This window comes from Garra rufa, chromosome 17 (assembly GCF_049309525.1).
Source record: "Garra rufa chromosome 17, GarRuf1.0, whole genome shotgun sequence".
In the NCBI taxonomy this organism is placed as follows: domain Eukaryota; kingdom Metazoa; phylum Chordata; class Actinopteri; order Cypriniformes; family Cyprinidae; genus Garra; species Garra rufa.
In genome coordinates this window covers 13,849,289-13,866,408 of record NC_133377.1, presented here as the reverse complement: position 1 = coordinate 13,866,408, position 17,120 = coordinate 13,849,289, and the positions used below count along the sequence as shown (strand labels likewise).

Genomic DNA, 17,120 nt, shown 5'->3' with positions numbered 1-17,120 from the left:
TAATGTAGGCTATGAACGTGCATTTTTAATAAGCATAGGGAATTCCCAACTGTAAACAAATAACCGTTTACATGCTTAGGACGTTTGCATTGTGAAAATGTACAGTGAGACTTCAGATATAAAAACGTTGACTTGTTATGCGATGTTTTCTCAATAAAATATTATAATTTCCTATTTACTCAATAGAATGTATGCGAATACTAGGGAATACTAAGATGGCGGCGCAGTGGCTTCACTTTTATGACGTCATGAGCAATCCAGTTCTCTATTATAGATCAGTGGTTTGTATGCTTTATCATTCAGAACAGGAACAAGAAACATACACATAATCTACACTTAGACCACCCATCAAGCATGAGTAGGGAAATCAATACTAATAAAAAACAAAAAAGTGAATAATGAAAACTGTCAAGTATGGGTCATATTTTATTTAAAAAATCGAAAGCATGAAATACGAAAATATATTCAGCTTGTGCCATTTTCATAAAAATGAAGTGTCATAATTTAAATTAAAAACAGTCGTCAATTTATGTTGATTTTAATCAAACAGTAACAAAAATAAAAATATATTTTTTTAATTTATTACAGTGTTAAGAATTTTCCTTTTTATATTTCCAGGGCTCTCAGAAGCGGATGTCATCATAGTTGGGTAAATCTTCACACTAGGAAATGGAAACTATTACATACAAAACAATTACATAATTTTTGTGTTCATATTTGCTTCAGTAGCTATGACTTTGCAAAAAAAGAAAAAGAAATTCCATTATTAAAAACACACAGCGTGACTAGTTTTCTATAATTTAATGCCAAAATAAAAGAACACAAAAAGTTGATGTTTTTTAATGAAAATATATGTGACCCTGGACCACAAAACCAGTCATAAGTGTCGATTTTTTCGAAAATGAGATTTATACATTATCTGAAAGCTGAAATAAATAAGCTTTCCATTGCTGTATGGTTTGTACGAGATATAACTATTTGAAAATCTGGAATCTGAGGGTGCAAAAAAATCTAAATAGTGAGAAAATCGCCTTTACATTTTGCCTTGTCCAAATGAAGTTCTTAGCAATGCATATTATTAATCAAAAATTAAGTTATGATATATTTATGGTAGGAAATTTAGAAAATATCTTCATGAAACATGATCTTTACTTAATATCCTAATTATTTTTGGCCTAAAAGAAAAATCGATAATTTTCACCCATAAAATGTAAATAAATATACCCATGCTACTTAAGACTGGTTTTGTGGTCCAGGGTCACATATATTAAAATGCTAGGTTTTAATAGCTGAATTATTTCATAAGAATCTGTGAAAAGGGTCTATTGTGATTTTTGGAAATTAACAAAAAAATTAAAATAAGGGTACATTTTTTGAAATTGGTGTTCATACATGAATAAATAAGCTTTCTATTAAAGTATGATTAGGATAGGACAATATTTAGGAATTTGAGTGTGCAAAAAGCTCTAAATATTGTGAAAATCACCTTTAAAGTTGTTCAACTTAAGTTCTTAGCAATGCATATTACTAATCAATATTACTAATTATGAAACACGATATTTACTTAATAATATCCTAATGGTTTTTGGCATAAAATAAAAATTTATAATTTTGACCCATACAATGTTGGCTATTGCTACAAACTTAAGACTGGTTTTGTGATCCAGGGTCACAAATGTGATGCAGGACTGTCATAAAAATTGTCATGAGCATAATGACAAATTTCAAGTGGGTAATAGACAATGCAAAATTGTTAATAGTGCATTAAAATCTCAAAAAAAAAAATATATATATATATATATTTTTTATTTCAGGGTGAAAAGTCAATTATTTAAAGAGATTCACAGATCTATCTACCCATCTAATTTCTCAAATCTGATATTTTTTACCCTTATTCTCTCTTAATTAGTCCTAACAAGCTGAGGGACGCTGCATATGCATCACACATCTTACAGAACAGAAATCAATTCAAGTTCATGAGCAAATGAAAAGTTTCTGGGTCAAGACATCAGTGCCGTCTACCAGGGGGCTTTGAGAAGAGGGACGATTCTTTTATATGAAGGTTTACTTTTAATAATTCATCCCATTTGCGGCAGAAATAGCCAGTGCGAGTACTGATTATGACAGGCCCTTTTGTCCTCTGTGGATTCAGACAGCCCAGAGTCTCAGCCGGACTTGAGTAAGACAGTCAGGGCTGAAGTGGGGGAAGGGTTGACTGACTGGCTGCCCGCTCCAGACCGCAGTGAACCAATTCCCAGCATCAACGCCGGCGGACGTACACGCAGCTCTGAGACCTACACACTTTACCCCGCAGCTTTCATGTTAGTGTTATGACAACAAGACGCAATTACAAACAGATCCACAAAGCAGTACATGCAATTGACATATTTAGCATGGATGCTAATGAAAAATGAGATTAAATGGTACATTAATGGTGAGAATAAGCGCATCTGGATTGTCTGGGAACCAAGCAGAAGGAATAGAGTTGAAGAATGTGTGCACTATGGCAAGCTGGTTTAACTATTATTACATTATTAAGAATTAAGGTTCTTTATTGGCATTGATGGTTGCATAAAGAACCCTGAACATGGAACCTTTCAACTGCAGTTGGAAAAGGTTCTTTAGCTTTTTTAAATATTTTTCAAAATGGCTCATTTAAGAACTGTTCACTGAAAGGTTCTTTAGGAAACCAAAAATGTTTCTTCTATGCCATCCCTGCAAAAACATCCGTTTGTAGCCTTTATTTTTAAGAGTGTAACTATTGATTGAACACCAATACTTATTACAACAATGCTATCTATTAAAATAGTTACTAGCATCTATTCCAGTTACCCTACTTATTAGATGCTAATGTGTATTACAAATTGATACTATTAACTTTTGATTTCGTAAGATTTCAATTGAACTGTAAAGTCGCCATTCTGACTAATCATAACACATACAGTATGTGACCCTGGAACACAAAACCATCATAAGTAGCATAGTACATTTATAAAAATAGGCAAAAATACATTGTATGGGTTAAAATCATTAGGATATTATGTAAAGATCACGTTCCATGAAGATATTTTGTAAATTTCCTACTGTAAATATATCCAAACTTAATTTCTGTTTAGTAATATGCATCGCCAATAACTTCATTTGGACAACTTTAAAAGTTATTTTCTCAATATTTCGATTTTTTTGCATCCTCAGATTCCAGATTTTCTCATAGTTGTATATTGGCCAAATAGTGTCCTATCCTAACAAATCATACATCAATGGAAAGATTATTTATTCAGCTTCCGGGTGATGTAAAAATCTAAATTTGAAAAAATTGACATTTATGACTGGTTTTGTGGTCCAGGGTCACATATGGCAAGAAAAAGCAAGAAAAGCTACTACTAACAGTTTCAATAAATATTAGTGTCTCATACATCGGTGCTAGTACCTAAGACATAAGAGCACTGTTGATTAATTACAAAAATGATAATAATCGCTGCTGCCTTGCCTACTAGTAATGAAAAGGAAAGGCAGAGATATAAAACAGACACCAATTAGTTTTAAGGAATAAATGTTAAATCGGCTTGCCATATTGTGCGCAGCCCCCACAGCAACACCAGCAATATTCAACTGATGCATTGAGTTGTGTTCCAGTGCCAAACACTCCCAGACGCCCGAGTCATCAGCAACACTCATTTGAATTACTATATTTAATTGGTCAAACGGTTTAAAAATTCATCAGAGGCTTATCAAAAAGTCGTTTCCGACAGGCACGTCGCATTTTGGGGGCGCCGAACGAATAGTTTAATACGCCACAACCAAATTCGATGGGTGTGCAAGTGAGATAGTGACAAGTAACGGTCAAATACTGCAATAATTCGACCTGAGAATGACATTAACATTCAGATGAATCTTTAATACGTCCGCGTTTGACATATTCGCACAGCTCGGTGGCACAATAACGGTTTCGGAAGTGCTACAGTTACATTTGATACATTTTCGAATGCGGACCGATTTAAATGATTGAATCTGAAACTGTTACGCTGTCACCATGGTGAATCGTGCACGATAAACATCACAGGTTAAAAACATTCCATTTGTAGTCGCTCCGCGTTCGAAACCGGACCAAATGTAACAGTTTTGGGATAAGAGTTCCATTACCTCCGCATTCAAAAACGGCTGAGAAAAACCCGCCCTACTTACATATATCCATTCCCTGTGGCTGGGATAGGGTGCAGTTGCAGGAGCATGTGTCATTGGAGTTGGCGTTGTTGTTGTTGTTGTTGCTGGAGCTGCTGTCCGGGACCGTGATGTTTCGCATGGGGGCTCGGGGAAGTGACGGGACGGGGGGGAAGAGAGCCGCCGGCCGCGGCCCTCACATGAACTGAGGAACACTTCCACAGCAGCGGCAGCAGCCTGCGGTCTCGATGCACACGCGTCTCATGCCATTCCTGCGACTCTCCGACGCATTTTCTGCTGCTAGACTACGGTAAATACGTTCCCCGCATCTTGACGGTCTTTTCCTCTCGCTTTCATTCAGAAGAATGGCTTTCTGTGACGGTCTCAGGCTCACAGCCCACCTCCTCCTGCGCCTCCCTCCTCCGAGAGGGGAGCAGCTCCAGACAGACAGACAGGAGCGGTGGGAGGGGAGACTGGCGCTGACAATGGCGGTGGTGAGAGAGAGAGAGAGAGAGAGAGAGAGAGAGAGAGAGAGGTTGCTCTACCCTCAATGGGACTGTGTGTGTGTGTGTGTGTGTGTGTGTGTGTGTGTGTGTGTGTATAGCCGGTTAGAATTACACACACACACACTCATTAGTGCCAGCCACGACCAATCAAGGCAGGCATTGAAGAGGCTTTAACCTTGGGCTGACCCCACAGTCTAGCAGATATTCAGCAGATGTGTCAGACACCCCCCTTCTTTCCCAAACTGTCTGCGGTCTATAAATATATCCGGGGCGGTTTGGTGTGGGGAATGTCCGGCTGAGTGGGCAAAGTGAAGTAAACTGAGTTTGTGAAACGCTGTGCACCCCCAAAACTATTTGGACACTTAAGCCACACTTAATTTGTGAATTTAATGGCACTGCGTTGCAAAATATCAAACCAAGTGTCATCTGCAAATACGATTATAGAGCTTTTATGACAACTGATTACTTCACTGATGTCACGGTGCTTTTTGGAGGCATCAGTTCTCCTCCAGAGAAACTACAGCTGTAAAGTTTGACAACCAAAATCTGACTGAAAACTTAATTTGGAAAATTGTATATTGTTTTATCATTTTAGACGTCTTCTCTTTTTTTCGATATAATATTTTGCTTGAAAATTTTAAGTTTAAATGCTTTATATGCTTAAATATTTAAAGTGCATTACACACATTTAATTCCACAATTTAAAAAAATTAAAAATAAAAATAAATAAATATTAAAACATTTATTACATTTTTAAATATGGGGATTTTTTTTTTTTTGTGAATTTATATTCAATTTAAGCATTTGGTTACTTGACTCAATTTCTTATTATTGTAGAGTAGAAATTATTATTATTAATACAATTGTATTTAATATTATTAAAATTAAACTGTTTATCAGTGTTATTTTACTATTTCTTATACACTATTATAGTATTTATTCATATTTTTAATTGGATTTTATTGTAATATTTTAGTTAGCTTGAAAATCTTATGTTTAAAATAAATGCTATATGCTTAAATATAATAATAACAATATAATAACACAAATTTAATTAAAAAAAAAAAATATATATATATATAAAAAAAAATATATATATATATATATATATATATATATATATAAAATCCATTTTAAAATAAAAATAAAAAACTTAAAGCTAATTTTTGTTCTGAAATATATTCATGACAATTTAAGCATTTGCTTACTTATCACAAATTATTATCACTGTAATGTTGAAATTATTATTATTATTATCATTTTAGTTAATATTATACAAAATAAACTTTATCAGTGTTATTTTAGTATTATATATACTATTATATATAGTATTTAATCATATTTTTTAATTAGCTTTTATGTTAATATGTTAGTTTGCTTGAAAATCTTACGTTTAAAATAAATGTCATATGCTTTAATATTTAAAATACATTATATTTTTGGAGCCAAACACATATTTAATTACAAAATAAAATAAATAAATAAATACATATTAAAAAATGTATTAAATCTGTAAATATATAAAAAAAATGTAATTGTTTGTGAAATTATATTCATGACAATTTAAGCATTTGGTTAATTCACTCAAATTCTTATTACTCTAATGTTAAACTTATTGTTATTAATGTTTTAATTATTGTTTAAATATTATTTAAGTTAACTGTTTATTAGTGTTATTTTAGTATTTTTATTTACTATTAGTATTATAGTATTTTTTCATATTTTTAATTAGCTTTTATTTTAATATGTTAGTTTGCTTAAAACTCGCTTAAAATGAATGCCATATACTTTAATATTTAAAATACATTATATTTTTGGTCCAAAAACATATTTGATTCTAAAAATCCACAAATAATTAAATAATAAAAAAAATGTATTTAAATATTAAATAAATATTAAAAAAATAAAAATTAAAGCTAATTTTAGAACTATTATTATTACTATTATTTTTACTTTAATATTTAAAATACATTATATTATTGAGCCAAACACATATTTAATAATAAAAAAGTAAATAAATAACAATCTAATTAATTAAATATTAAAATTAATAGATATTAAAAAATATTTAAGCCAACTTTAGAATTTTTTTTTTTTTTTACAATTTAAGCATTTAGGTACATGACACAAATTCTTGTTACTGTAAATTATTGTTATTAAATATTATTTAAATTAAACTGTTTATCAGTCTTGTTTTAATATTATTTATATACTATTATAGTATTTATTTATTTTATTTCAGTTAATTGCCTCGGCAACATTTCTAAATTTGATTAAAGCTTCAAGTTTTTTTTTTAATTAAAAAAATAAAAACAATTTTTAAAAGTTTTAGTTGACAACAACAATGCTGGTATTTATACATCATCATATTATTTCTTTCACTCCCTCTATACTGATTTGAATTTTGAAAAATTATATTACAGTTCTTTCTTTTTCTTTTTTTTTTTTTTTTTGACTTTGATGTTAAATGTGACCCAGACATGTTTTTGTGACACACTAACACAACTGGCCAATGTCCTACCTCTAAATTAAATAAAGCAAAACACACACTATCTGTGTGAACAGACAAAACAAAAAAATGTTTACGTCTGAAAAACAAAGGACGTGAGGCCTAATTCAGTCGTGTTTACAAAGATGAAAGGTTTACGCCATGTTGTCGTTTTTAAGAACTGTTTGTCAGACAGGAGTGCTAAAATTGGCCTTGTTATGTCTGCAGCTAAAAGAGATGCAGGTTTTGCTTTAGCGCCCTCTGGCGGCCTCTGAGCTCATGGCACCACCGCATTGCTTTGCAAACGTGGGAAGAGTGACCTGTGATTGTGGCCTACTTTCGCCTGTGACCTCTCACTGAGGGATTGAAGCGTTGCGGTAACAGATATGTGTGAGTGCGTGGCTGTGAGGATATTTACAACGATAAGACAATCTGTGGTGAGACGAGCTTTCCCCTGTACGAGCCGGTCGCGGTGAGGTCAGACAGATAAGAGGAGTTTATGACAACCTCTGAATTTTTAAAAGAAATGTTACTGGGTGATAAAACTTCAAAACCTATAAAAACGTACACTTCAGTCCACTTGTCAGCTAGAGAAAAATAAGTCCGATAAGTAAGACACAAGATTTACGGCGTCATACTGTCTGAAGCACAAACGATCGCATGTCAAATATTAATAATTGCGCAAACACCGAACCTCAAGTATGAGGAATAGCGATGCCTTTGCGAACACAACACATGACAGGAAGTTACAGGAAAATGAAAGGAAAACGGGAATCATTTACACTAAATCACATGGCACAGAGTTAGCTAATTCTAATGAAGCTTTCTCACAGCCACAGACGACTCCTTTCAATGCCTGTCAGTGTCTTTAGGGATGACTCATAGAGTGTGTTGCTGGAGGCCAAGCTTCTTACAGCTGAGACGCAGACACATCCGTCTGGCTCCGTCACAGCACCTGTGATTGCTCAGGTGGAAGTCTAAATCACACCGCCGTCAGCCATCACATCAGCAGAGATCAACATCACAGTCAGACCAAGCGCTGCACCGTGTCTGATGTCTAGCCAAATAAGAAAACGTGCCTTATATTCATGAAAGCAGACGGGAACTTCAGACTGATGTATTACACTGTGTATCTGGACAATATGAGATGGGAATAAGACAAATCGCACAAACTTGTACAGATACACTAGTGAAAACCTTCTGTTAATGATTTATCTTAAACTGATTCTAACACCAATGTAAGTCAAGCGGTGAAAACATGTTAAATTTACAGTTTAAAATGTAGGTAAAAATACTTTTTCAGTTATTAGTAGGGATGTAACGGTATCAAAACTTCACGGTACGGTAATACCTCGATATGAATGGCACGGTACGGTATTTATTGAATCATTTACAGGAAAAACAAAACTAATGAAGAGACTCGAAAAAAAGTTCCAGAAGTGTTTATTAAACAGTTTACATGAACACTGAACATATCAATGGCATAAAAATTAGCCATCTATCTGTAAACTTTGAAACAGGAACTTCAATTTTTCAATTTTAATAACAAAAAAATATTAAACCATGTAACCACGTTACTTTTTTTCGCAGTACTTTAGCCTACTTTGTGTAATAACGAAAACATTCATTTCAGTGGAAAAATAAGTCCAAAACTGTCTATTTTAACATTTTGAACAATAGGGCTCTACTATCTTTTGCTTTTTTTTTTTTTTTTTAATTCTTATGTGTTTTAATTTGTCTGATAATCAAATGAAAGCATAAACATTTATTTATTTTTAATCAAATGAAAAATAAACCCTTTTAATTTTTGGCAAACAAACAGGTTTACTGTTAAAATCCATCCATGAAAGAAAAATTATATTCAGTTTAAAACGTTTAAATAATAATTGTAGTATTTTTTCTACAATTAAGTGGTTAATCTTCTTGTAATATTTATTTTTTATTATATATATTGTTTTATGTAAATTATTTAAATAGGAATATATAAACACCTGCATTATACTGTACAAAAGAAATACAAGACTAATATTGTTCTGTTTCATGTTAAACCGTACTTTTATTTTGACAGGTTGCCGTGAAGTTTCTGTGTGTCCATGATATGCGGATAGTTTTCTTAGATGAAACGGTAAAAGTGACACTATACAGCAGCTTTGGAGAATGAGTTTATCTGTTCATGTGAGATGCAAATGCCAAAAATTAGCGGGAGCATCAGCGTGCTTCAGTATGAGTGTAGTAAAGAGAAAAAAACGCGTCTCCACCATACAGACAGAGGCAAACGGAACATGCAGGATTCATATTAAAACAGTCTTTTTGCATTTCAGTTTTCACAGACACTAGTCCATATCGCGATTTGAATGAAGAAAAATCAACAAATTCCGTGGCATTCCGCGCTATAGTAAATTCCGTTTTTATGAATGGAGTCCTGTGTGTTTTCACGGAAGAGACATTGTAAACGCGCCATCATGTAGAGATAGAGATGACATGCCTTCGTGTAAATAAGATAAATAACATAAGGCAATTTAGTTTGTTTAATAAAAGAACAATGTATAGACCTGTTCTATAGGGAAGATAACCTTAAATGACTTCTATTGTGATCTGGCGCTATATCGAAAATAAAATGAACTTGACGTTCAAGGCGGGCGGGGAACAGACCGCAAAGGATTATGGCCACGCCTGGGCTGATGGCTACCTCCCGCTCGCTCCATTCGCCTGAGCAAACTTTTCTCAGAAGACCTTTCGTTTTATCGAGTCATGCGACCACGGTAGTATCGAAAAAATGTGCTATTGCGGTACGACGGTATTTACAATACCGTTACATCCCTAGTTATTAGTAATGTTTTCTTTGATGCTGTATACAGTTACACTACCAGTTTCAAAAGTTTTTGAACAGTAATATTTTTATTGTATTATGTACTATGTATAGGCTCAGCAAGCCTGCATTTATTTGATCCGAAGCACAGCAAAAACAGTAGTTTTGAAATACTTTTTACTATTAAAAAAGAACTGTTTTCTATTTGAATATATTTTAAAATGTAATTCATTCCTGTGATTTCAAAGCTCTATTTTTAGCATCATTATTAAATAAAATTATTAAATTATTATATTTTTTTAAATTATTAAATGCTTTTCTTCGATTTTTTTGTCTTGTTTCCAGCCAAATTATCTAAAAATTCCTGAATCAAGAAGGATTTTCTAGACAAGTAAAAAATATTTTCTTGTTTTCAGAAAAAACAAGTCAAATTTACACGAGTTTTTGCTCAGAACAAGCTAAATAATCTGCCAGTGGGGTAAACAGAAAACAAGATTATTTTTCTTACCCCACTGGCAGATTATTTAGCTTGTTTCAAGCAAAAATGCACTTCATTTTGACTTTTTAATTATTTTTTTAATATTTTGGCTGGAAACAGGACAAGTAAGAAAATATTTTTTTTTGCAGTGTAATCTGATTTGCTGCTCAAAAACATTTATTATTATTATTATTATTATTATTATTATTATTATTATTATTATTATGTTGAAAACAATAGAATTTTGTCAGGTTTATTGATGAATAGAAAGTTCAAAAATCTGAAATTGTAATCTTTTGTAACATTATAAATGTCTTTATCATCACTTTTGATCAATTTAAAGCATTCTTGCTAAATAAAATTATTAATTTCTATAATTTCTTTACCAAAACAAAATCTTTTATTTCTGATAAATGCTTTAGATCTTTAGATCTTTTTACTCATCAAAAAGTTTTTTTATTGATAATAACAATAATAATATGTTTTTTGAAGAAAACAAATCAGCATATTAGAATGATTTCTGAAGGATCATGTGACACTGAAGACTGGAGTAAAGATGCTAAAAATGTAGCTTTGATCACAGGAATAAATTACATTTGAAAATATATTCAAATAGAAAGCAGTTATTTTAAATAGTAAAATATTTTACAATATTACAGCTTTTGCTGTATTTTAGATCAAATATAAATGCAGGCTTGGTGAGCTGAAAATAATTTGTTAAAAAACAATAAAAGTAAAAATCTTACTGTTCAAAAACTTTTGACTCGTAGTTTATATGAAATTTTACTGTAAAAATACTGCCAAATTCATGTTTTTTGGTATTTCAAAGAGCTTGGTCTTAGCAGTATATCATTTATATATTAAAAATATATCTTATATCATTATTATATATTTTCTAACATATTATATCATAAATTATATATTATATTTTATTATGATATATAATTTATAATAATAAATAATATATAATATAATATAATATATATTATATTAAAAAATATAGAGGCACCAATATACCATACTGTAGTACCTGAAACATTGTCTTAGGTTAAATAACAAAGTAAAGCACTATAAAAACAATATAAACTATAATAAAAAGATTATAATCAGAATGTTTACCATAAATCATAAATTATCCTTGAAAAAATAATGTAAAACTACATGCATTGTTTTGTGGTGTGTGTGTGTGTGTGTATATATATATATATACACACACACACACACACACACACACACACACACACACACACACACCTTGACAATATTATTAGTACAATATTTTACAGTAAAATTGTTGATCCATTAAATCTAGAAATTGCTATTATTATTATCATCATCAGCCTTCAACTAAAAATGTTAATAAAGACACAAGTTGATGTTGAGGTTTTACTGTGTTTGTGAGGCCATTTTCAAAAATATGGCAACAAGAACAGTGATTTTTTTTTGTTTTGTTTCGCATATTGCACTTTTAGAATGAATGTTTTTTACATTTTGTCAGATTTAGCTGAGACAACTTTGTTCCCAAACTATAGCTGAATAAACACACATACTCTCAGAACTACGCATGAATAGGCAACAGTATTGATTAGCAGTGATTAGAGTAGCTGCAGTCAGCATTGAATAATGTAATCCTCATTAGTCCTCTCTCTCTAACTAGACTATCAACTATGGTAATACCCCAAAATGAGCTACTAAAGAGTAGAAAGGAAGAAAGGCCAGACACACAGGAATAAATCAGACGGAAACAAACCAATACAAATGCAGGTTCTAGCCGGGTTTGCATCAAGCCTGCCAAGTTTGTTTGTGTGTGTGTTTTACCTGAGGATGGGAGATATTGATAGGCTGTAAAGTCATGGGCGGCGAGCGGCCGTGCCCCTGGGAGATATGCAGTCTCTCGCTGCTGCTGTGATGAAGTGTTTACATGAAGGGATCACCCTGAGGGGGCGGTATTCATTAACCAGACTTACAGACTCAGACTATTGACTTCTTGCTCTAGACTGAACCTCTCTCACACACACACACACACACACACACACACACTTTTACCTTTCACACACTTTCCACAACTTCTGTTTGAGTAGCTGCTCTTGAACTTGGACTTTTGTTATTGAGCTCTGTTTCCACTTAGAGCTCCACAGCACCTCATTTTATTCATTTACAGACTTTACAAACCAAACCTAAACTACAGCTCTGGGGAGTCTTCAATGCAAGAGCGGTGCGAATAAAAAAGAGAAACAAGATTTTTACATGTTGTGAGGAAAATGTGAGTTGCTGGTGAACAATGCACTGTCAACCTGATATGACATTCACAACCCAGTTTACTTACATAATCTTGTGTGCTTAGAGGATATTCAGCAAGAAAAAAATAGAACAGGAAAGTGTTATTATTTGCAGCATTTAATATTTATGATGTAATTAATGCCAGTAACAGTTGAGGTAGTTACCTTTAAATATTTATTAGTATTGTATATCAATATCAAATGTATTGGTAATATTTTACACAAATGTATTCAAGTTACAGGTTACTAAGTCAGTACCATTATTTGTCCATCCATCCATTCTCCATCCATTTAGACTATCCATCCTTTTCATTAGTCTACCCGTCCATCCATCCATCTACCTATCTGTTTATTCATTCATTCATCTATCTATCAAACCATTATCAGTTCATCCATCAATCCATCTACCCATGTATCATCCATCCATTTATCCATCCATCCATCTCTTCATTCATCCAACCATCGATTCATCGATTCATCCTCCTGTTCATCCATTCATCTATCCAACTATCCATCATCTATCCTTTCATTAATCTACCCATCCTCCATCTACCTATCTACTTATTCATTTATTCATCTATCCATCAAACATCAATCCATCTACCCATGTATCCATCCATCTCCAACCATTGATTCATACATTCATCGAACTATCCATCCATCCACCTGTTCATCCATTCATCCATCCATCAATACATCTACCCATGTGTCCATCTATTTATCCATCAATCCTTCTCTTCACTCATCCAGCCATTCAAACATTGGTTCATCCATTCATCCTTCTGTTTATCCATTCATCTATCCATCCATCTACCCATTTTTTATCCATCCACCTATTCATTCATCCAACCATCCATACATTGGCTCATTCATTCATCCATCCATCCATCTATCTGTTCAACCATCCATATTTTCATCCATTATCTGTCCATGTATCCAACCATTTATCCATCCATCAATCTACCCATTTATCATCTATACATCTCTTCATTCATCCATTAATGCTTCATTCATCCATTCATCTATTTATTAATCCATCCATATACCCATGTATCATCCATCCATCCATCTCTTCATTCATCCAACCAACCATCTACCCATCCATCCATCTACCGAACTATCCACCATCTATCCTTTCATTAATCTACCCATCTATCCATATATCTGCTTAATTATTCATTAATCTATCCATCAAACTATCATCGATTCATCCTTAAATTCATCTACCCATGTATCCATCCATCCATTTCTTCAGTCATCCAAGAACTGGTTCATCTATTCATCCAACCATCCATCTATCCACCTGTTCATCCATCCATCCATCAATACATCTACCCATTTATCTATCCATTTATCCATCAATCCATCTCTTCACTCATCCTCACCATTCAAACACCCATCCATCCTTCTGTTCATCCATTTATCTCTCCATCCATCCATCAATCTCTTCAATCATCCATAAATCCTTCCATTCATTCATCCATTAATTTATTTGCTAATCCATCCATCCATCCATTTACCCATGTATCATCCATCCATCTCTTCATTCATATATCCAACCAACCATTTGCCCATCCATCCATCTACCCAAATATTTACCATCTATCCATTCATTAATCTTCTCATCCATCTATTTAATTATTCATTAATCTATCCAACAAACTATCAATTCATTAATCAATCCATCTACCCATGTATCCATTCATCTCTTCATTCATCCATTCATCCATTCATCCAACTAACCATCCATCCATCTGTTCATCCATCCATCCATCAATCTCTTCAATCATCCATAAATCCTTCCATTCATTCATCCATTAATTTATTTGCTAATCCATCCATCCATCCATTTACCCATGTATCATCCATCCATCTCTTCATTCATATATCCAACCAACCATTTGCCCATCCATCCATCTACCCAAATATTCACCATCTATCCATTCATTAATCTTCTCATCCATCTATTTAATTATTCATTAATCTATCCAACAAACTATCAATTCATTAATCAATCCATCTACCCATGTATCCATTCATCTCTTCATTCATCCATTCATCCAACTAACCATCCATCCATCTGTTCATCCATTCAGCCATCCATCCATCCATCCATCCATCAATACATCTACCCATGTATCCATCCTTCTCTTCATTCATCCATTCATCCAACCAACTAACTACCCATCCGTCCGTCCATCCATCCATCCATCCATCCATCCATCCATCCATCCCTTCACCTATCCAACCATTCAAACATCGGTTCATTCATCCATTCTTCTGTTCATTCATTCATCTCTCCATCCATCCATCCATCCATCCATCCATCCCTTCACCTATCCAACCATTCAAACATCGGTTCATTCATCCATTCTTCTGTTCATTCATTCATCTCTCCATCCATCCATTCATCCATCCATCTACCTTTGTATCATCCATCCATCTCTTCATTCATCCATCCATCTCTTCATTCATCCATACATTGGTTCAACCATTCATCCATCTGTTAATCCATCCATCTTTTCATCCATCATTTGTCCATTTATCCATCCATCCATCTACAAATGTATCATCCATCTCTTCATTCATCCAACCATCCATACATTGGTTCATCCATTCATCCATCCGTTCATCTATTCATCCATCCATCCATCATTTCATCCATCCATCTATCTGTTCATCCATCCATCTTTTCATCCCTCATCTGTCCATGTATTTATCCATTTATCCATCCATCCATACACCCATGTATCATCCATCCATCTCTTCATTCATCAATCCTTCCATTCATCTGTTCTTCCATCCATCTATTTGTCCATCCTTCCATCTGTTCATACATAAATCTGTCTATCCAACCATCCATCCTTCCTTTCATCTTTTCATCCATCCATCCATCCATCCATCCACCCATCTGTTTGTGCATTCATCCATCCATTGATACATCTATCTAATCCATCCTTCCATCTGTTCATCCACCGATCCATCCATCCATTTGTTTATCCATTCATCCATTAATCTGTGTCCATTCATTCATCCATCTGTTCATCCATCCATCATTCTATCTGTTCATATATTCACTAATCATCCATCATCTACATCTTCATCAATCTCTCTCTTCATCTATCATCCATCCATCAATTTTTTTAACTTTTAGATAAGCCTTCAAGTCAACATTCAAGTTTATCTTGACAAACTTTCCTTTTTTATTTCATTAACATTTTGAATTTGAATTGCATTCCATTTTAATTCCACTTTCTTCCAAATTTTAAAGGTGTTCTCAGTTCAACTCTAAATGGTGCACAACCCTCTAAACATATGCATTTTTGTTTTCTTTTGCCCATCCCGGAGAAAAACCCAAACATTCAGAACGAGACAAAACATTACACAACTTCCTACAACAGCAGAGGCACAAAGAAAAGGGGGAAAACCGCAGACCTGAACTCTTGAGTCACACACAGACACGTAGGCTATACATAAAACATTTCACTAACTACTGCCATACTTTGACATGTTTTTTTAAATACGACTCACACTATGAAAAAAAAAAAAAACAGAGAGAAAGGCATTAGTAATTATCTGCCAGGACATCATCTGTTAAGTTTACAGACATTTCCTTCAACCCTAAAACACAACACAATGCAATGCATAATGCAAAATACGCCAAAACACCTGTGAAAAATCAATACAGCAAATTCCTTCATAATAACACAGTACACTGGGCCCTGTTTTTACAGACTTTTCTTAGAGAGTGCAGTCTAAACATTTGCAGCTTTCTCTCGCTCCTCATAGGACACTCAAGGTAAGTAAAACCACTCATAAAAAAGCCACACGCAATCCACCAGGGGAAACATACGCCCAGGTTTGTCCTTACTGACTGTCTCGCCTGGCTTTTAGCAACCTTTAGAGCTTCTGCTGCACGATTGCGACCTCAGATCAGGACACATCTCCTTGACTGTCATTTCTTCTGCGCTTAAGAGTGAGACAGAAGAAGAGAGAACAAAAACTTATGGAGACTTTTCATGCATTTCTTTTTTTCTCCTTGGCTGGATCAATGATCAATAGAAACGTAAAAGGAACAGCATTTGAAACAGAAGTCGTTTGTAATGAATGTCTTAATGAGGACACATTAAATTGATCAAAATGTCTAATTTCTTAAAAAAAAGTCTTGTATTTTAAGTATTTTACATCTTAAAATACAATATTTTTTCCAGCTGGAAATATCATGTGGCGTGACTGTCCACCCATAACTTCTATGAAATTACCCTAAATGTATTCAGATTAATTTTCTGCACTATTTGGCATGATTTCTAAAATGTTTTGTAATCCTGTATAAAATTGCAAAGCATTTGTATTTAATTTTCCATCATAATATATAAACAAACTTTGTCTGATGATATCC

At 33.4% G+C, this 17,120-nt stretch overlaps 1 protein-coding gene across 3 annotated transcripts in view; it reads right to left on the bottom strand.

The window, feature by feature from the left end:
• ldlrad4a (low density lipoprotein receptor class A domain containing 4a) overlaps nucleotides 1-17,120 on the bottom strand; it is a 185,675-nt gene that overhangs the window by 36,119 nt on the left and 132,436 nt on the right. The window contains exon 1 of one of the 3 annotated variants that reach the window (XM_073821946.1): nucleotides 4,186-5,219. The exons of the other annotated variants lie outside the window; for them this stretch is intronic. Coding sequence (XP_073678047.1) covers nucleotides 4,186-4,303 — 118 coding nt within the window. The 5' untranslated portion in view covers nucleotides 4,304-5,219. Of the gene's footprint in view, nucleotides 1-4,185; nucleotides 5,220-17,120 lie in introns of those variants that run through there. 3 annotated transcript variants of the gene reach the window in all.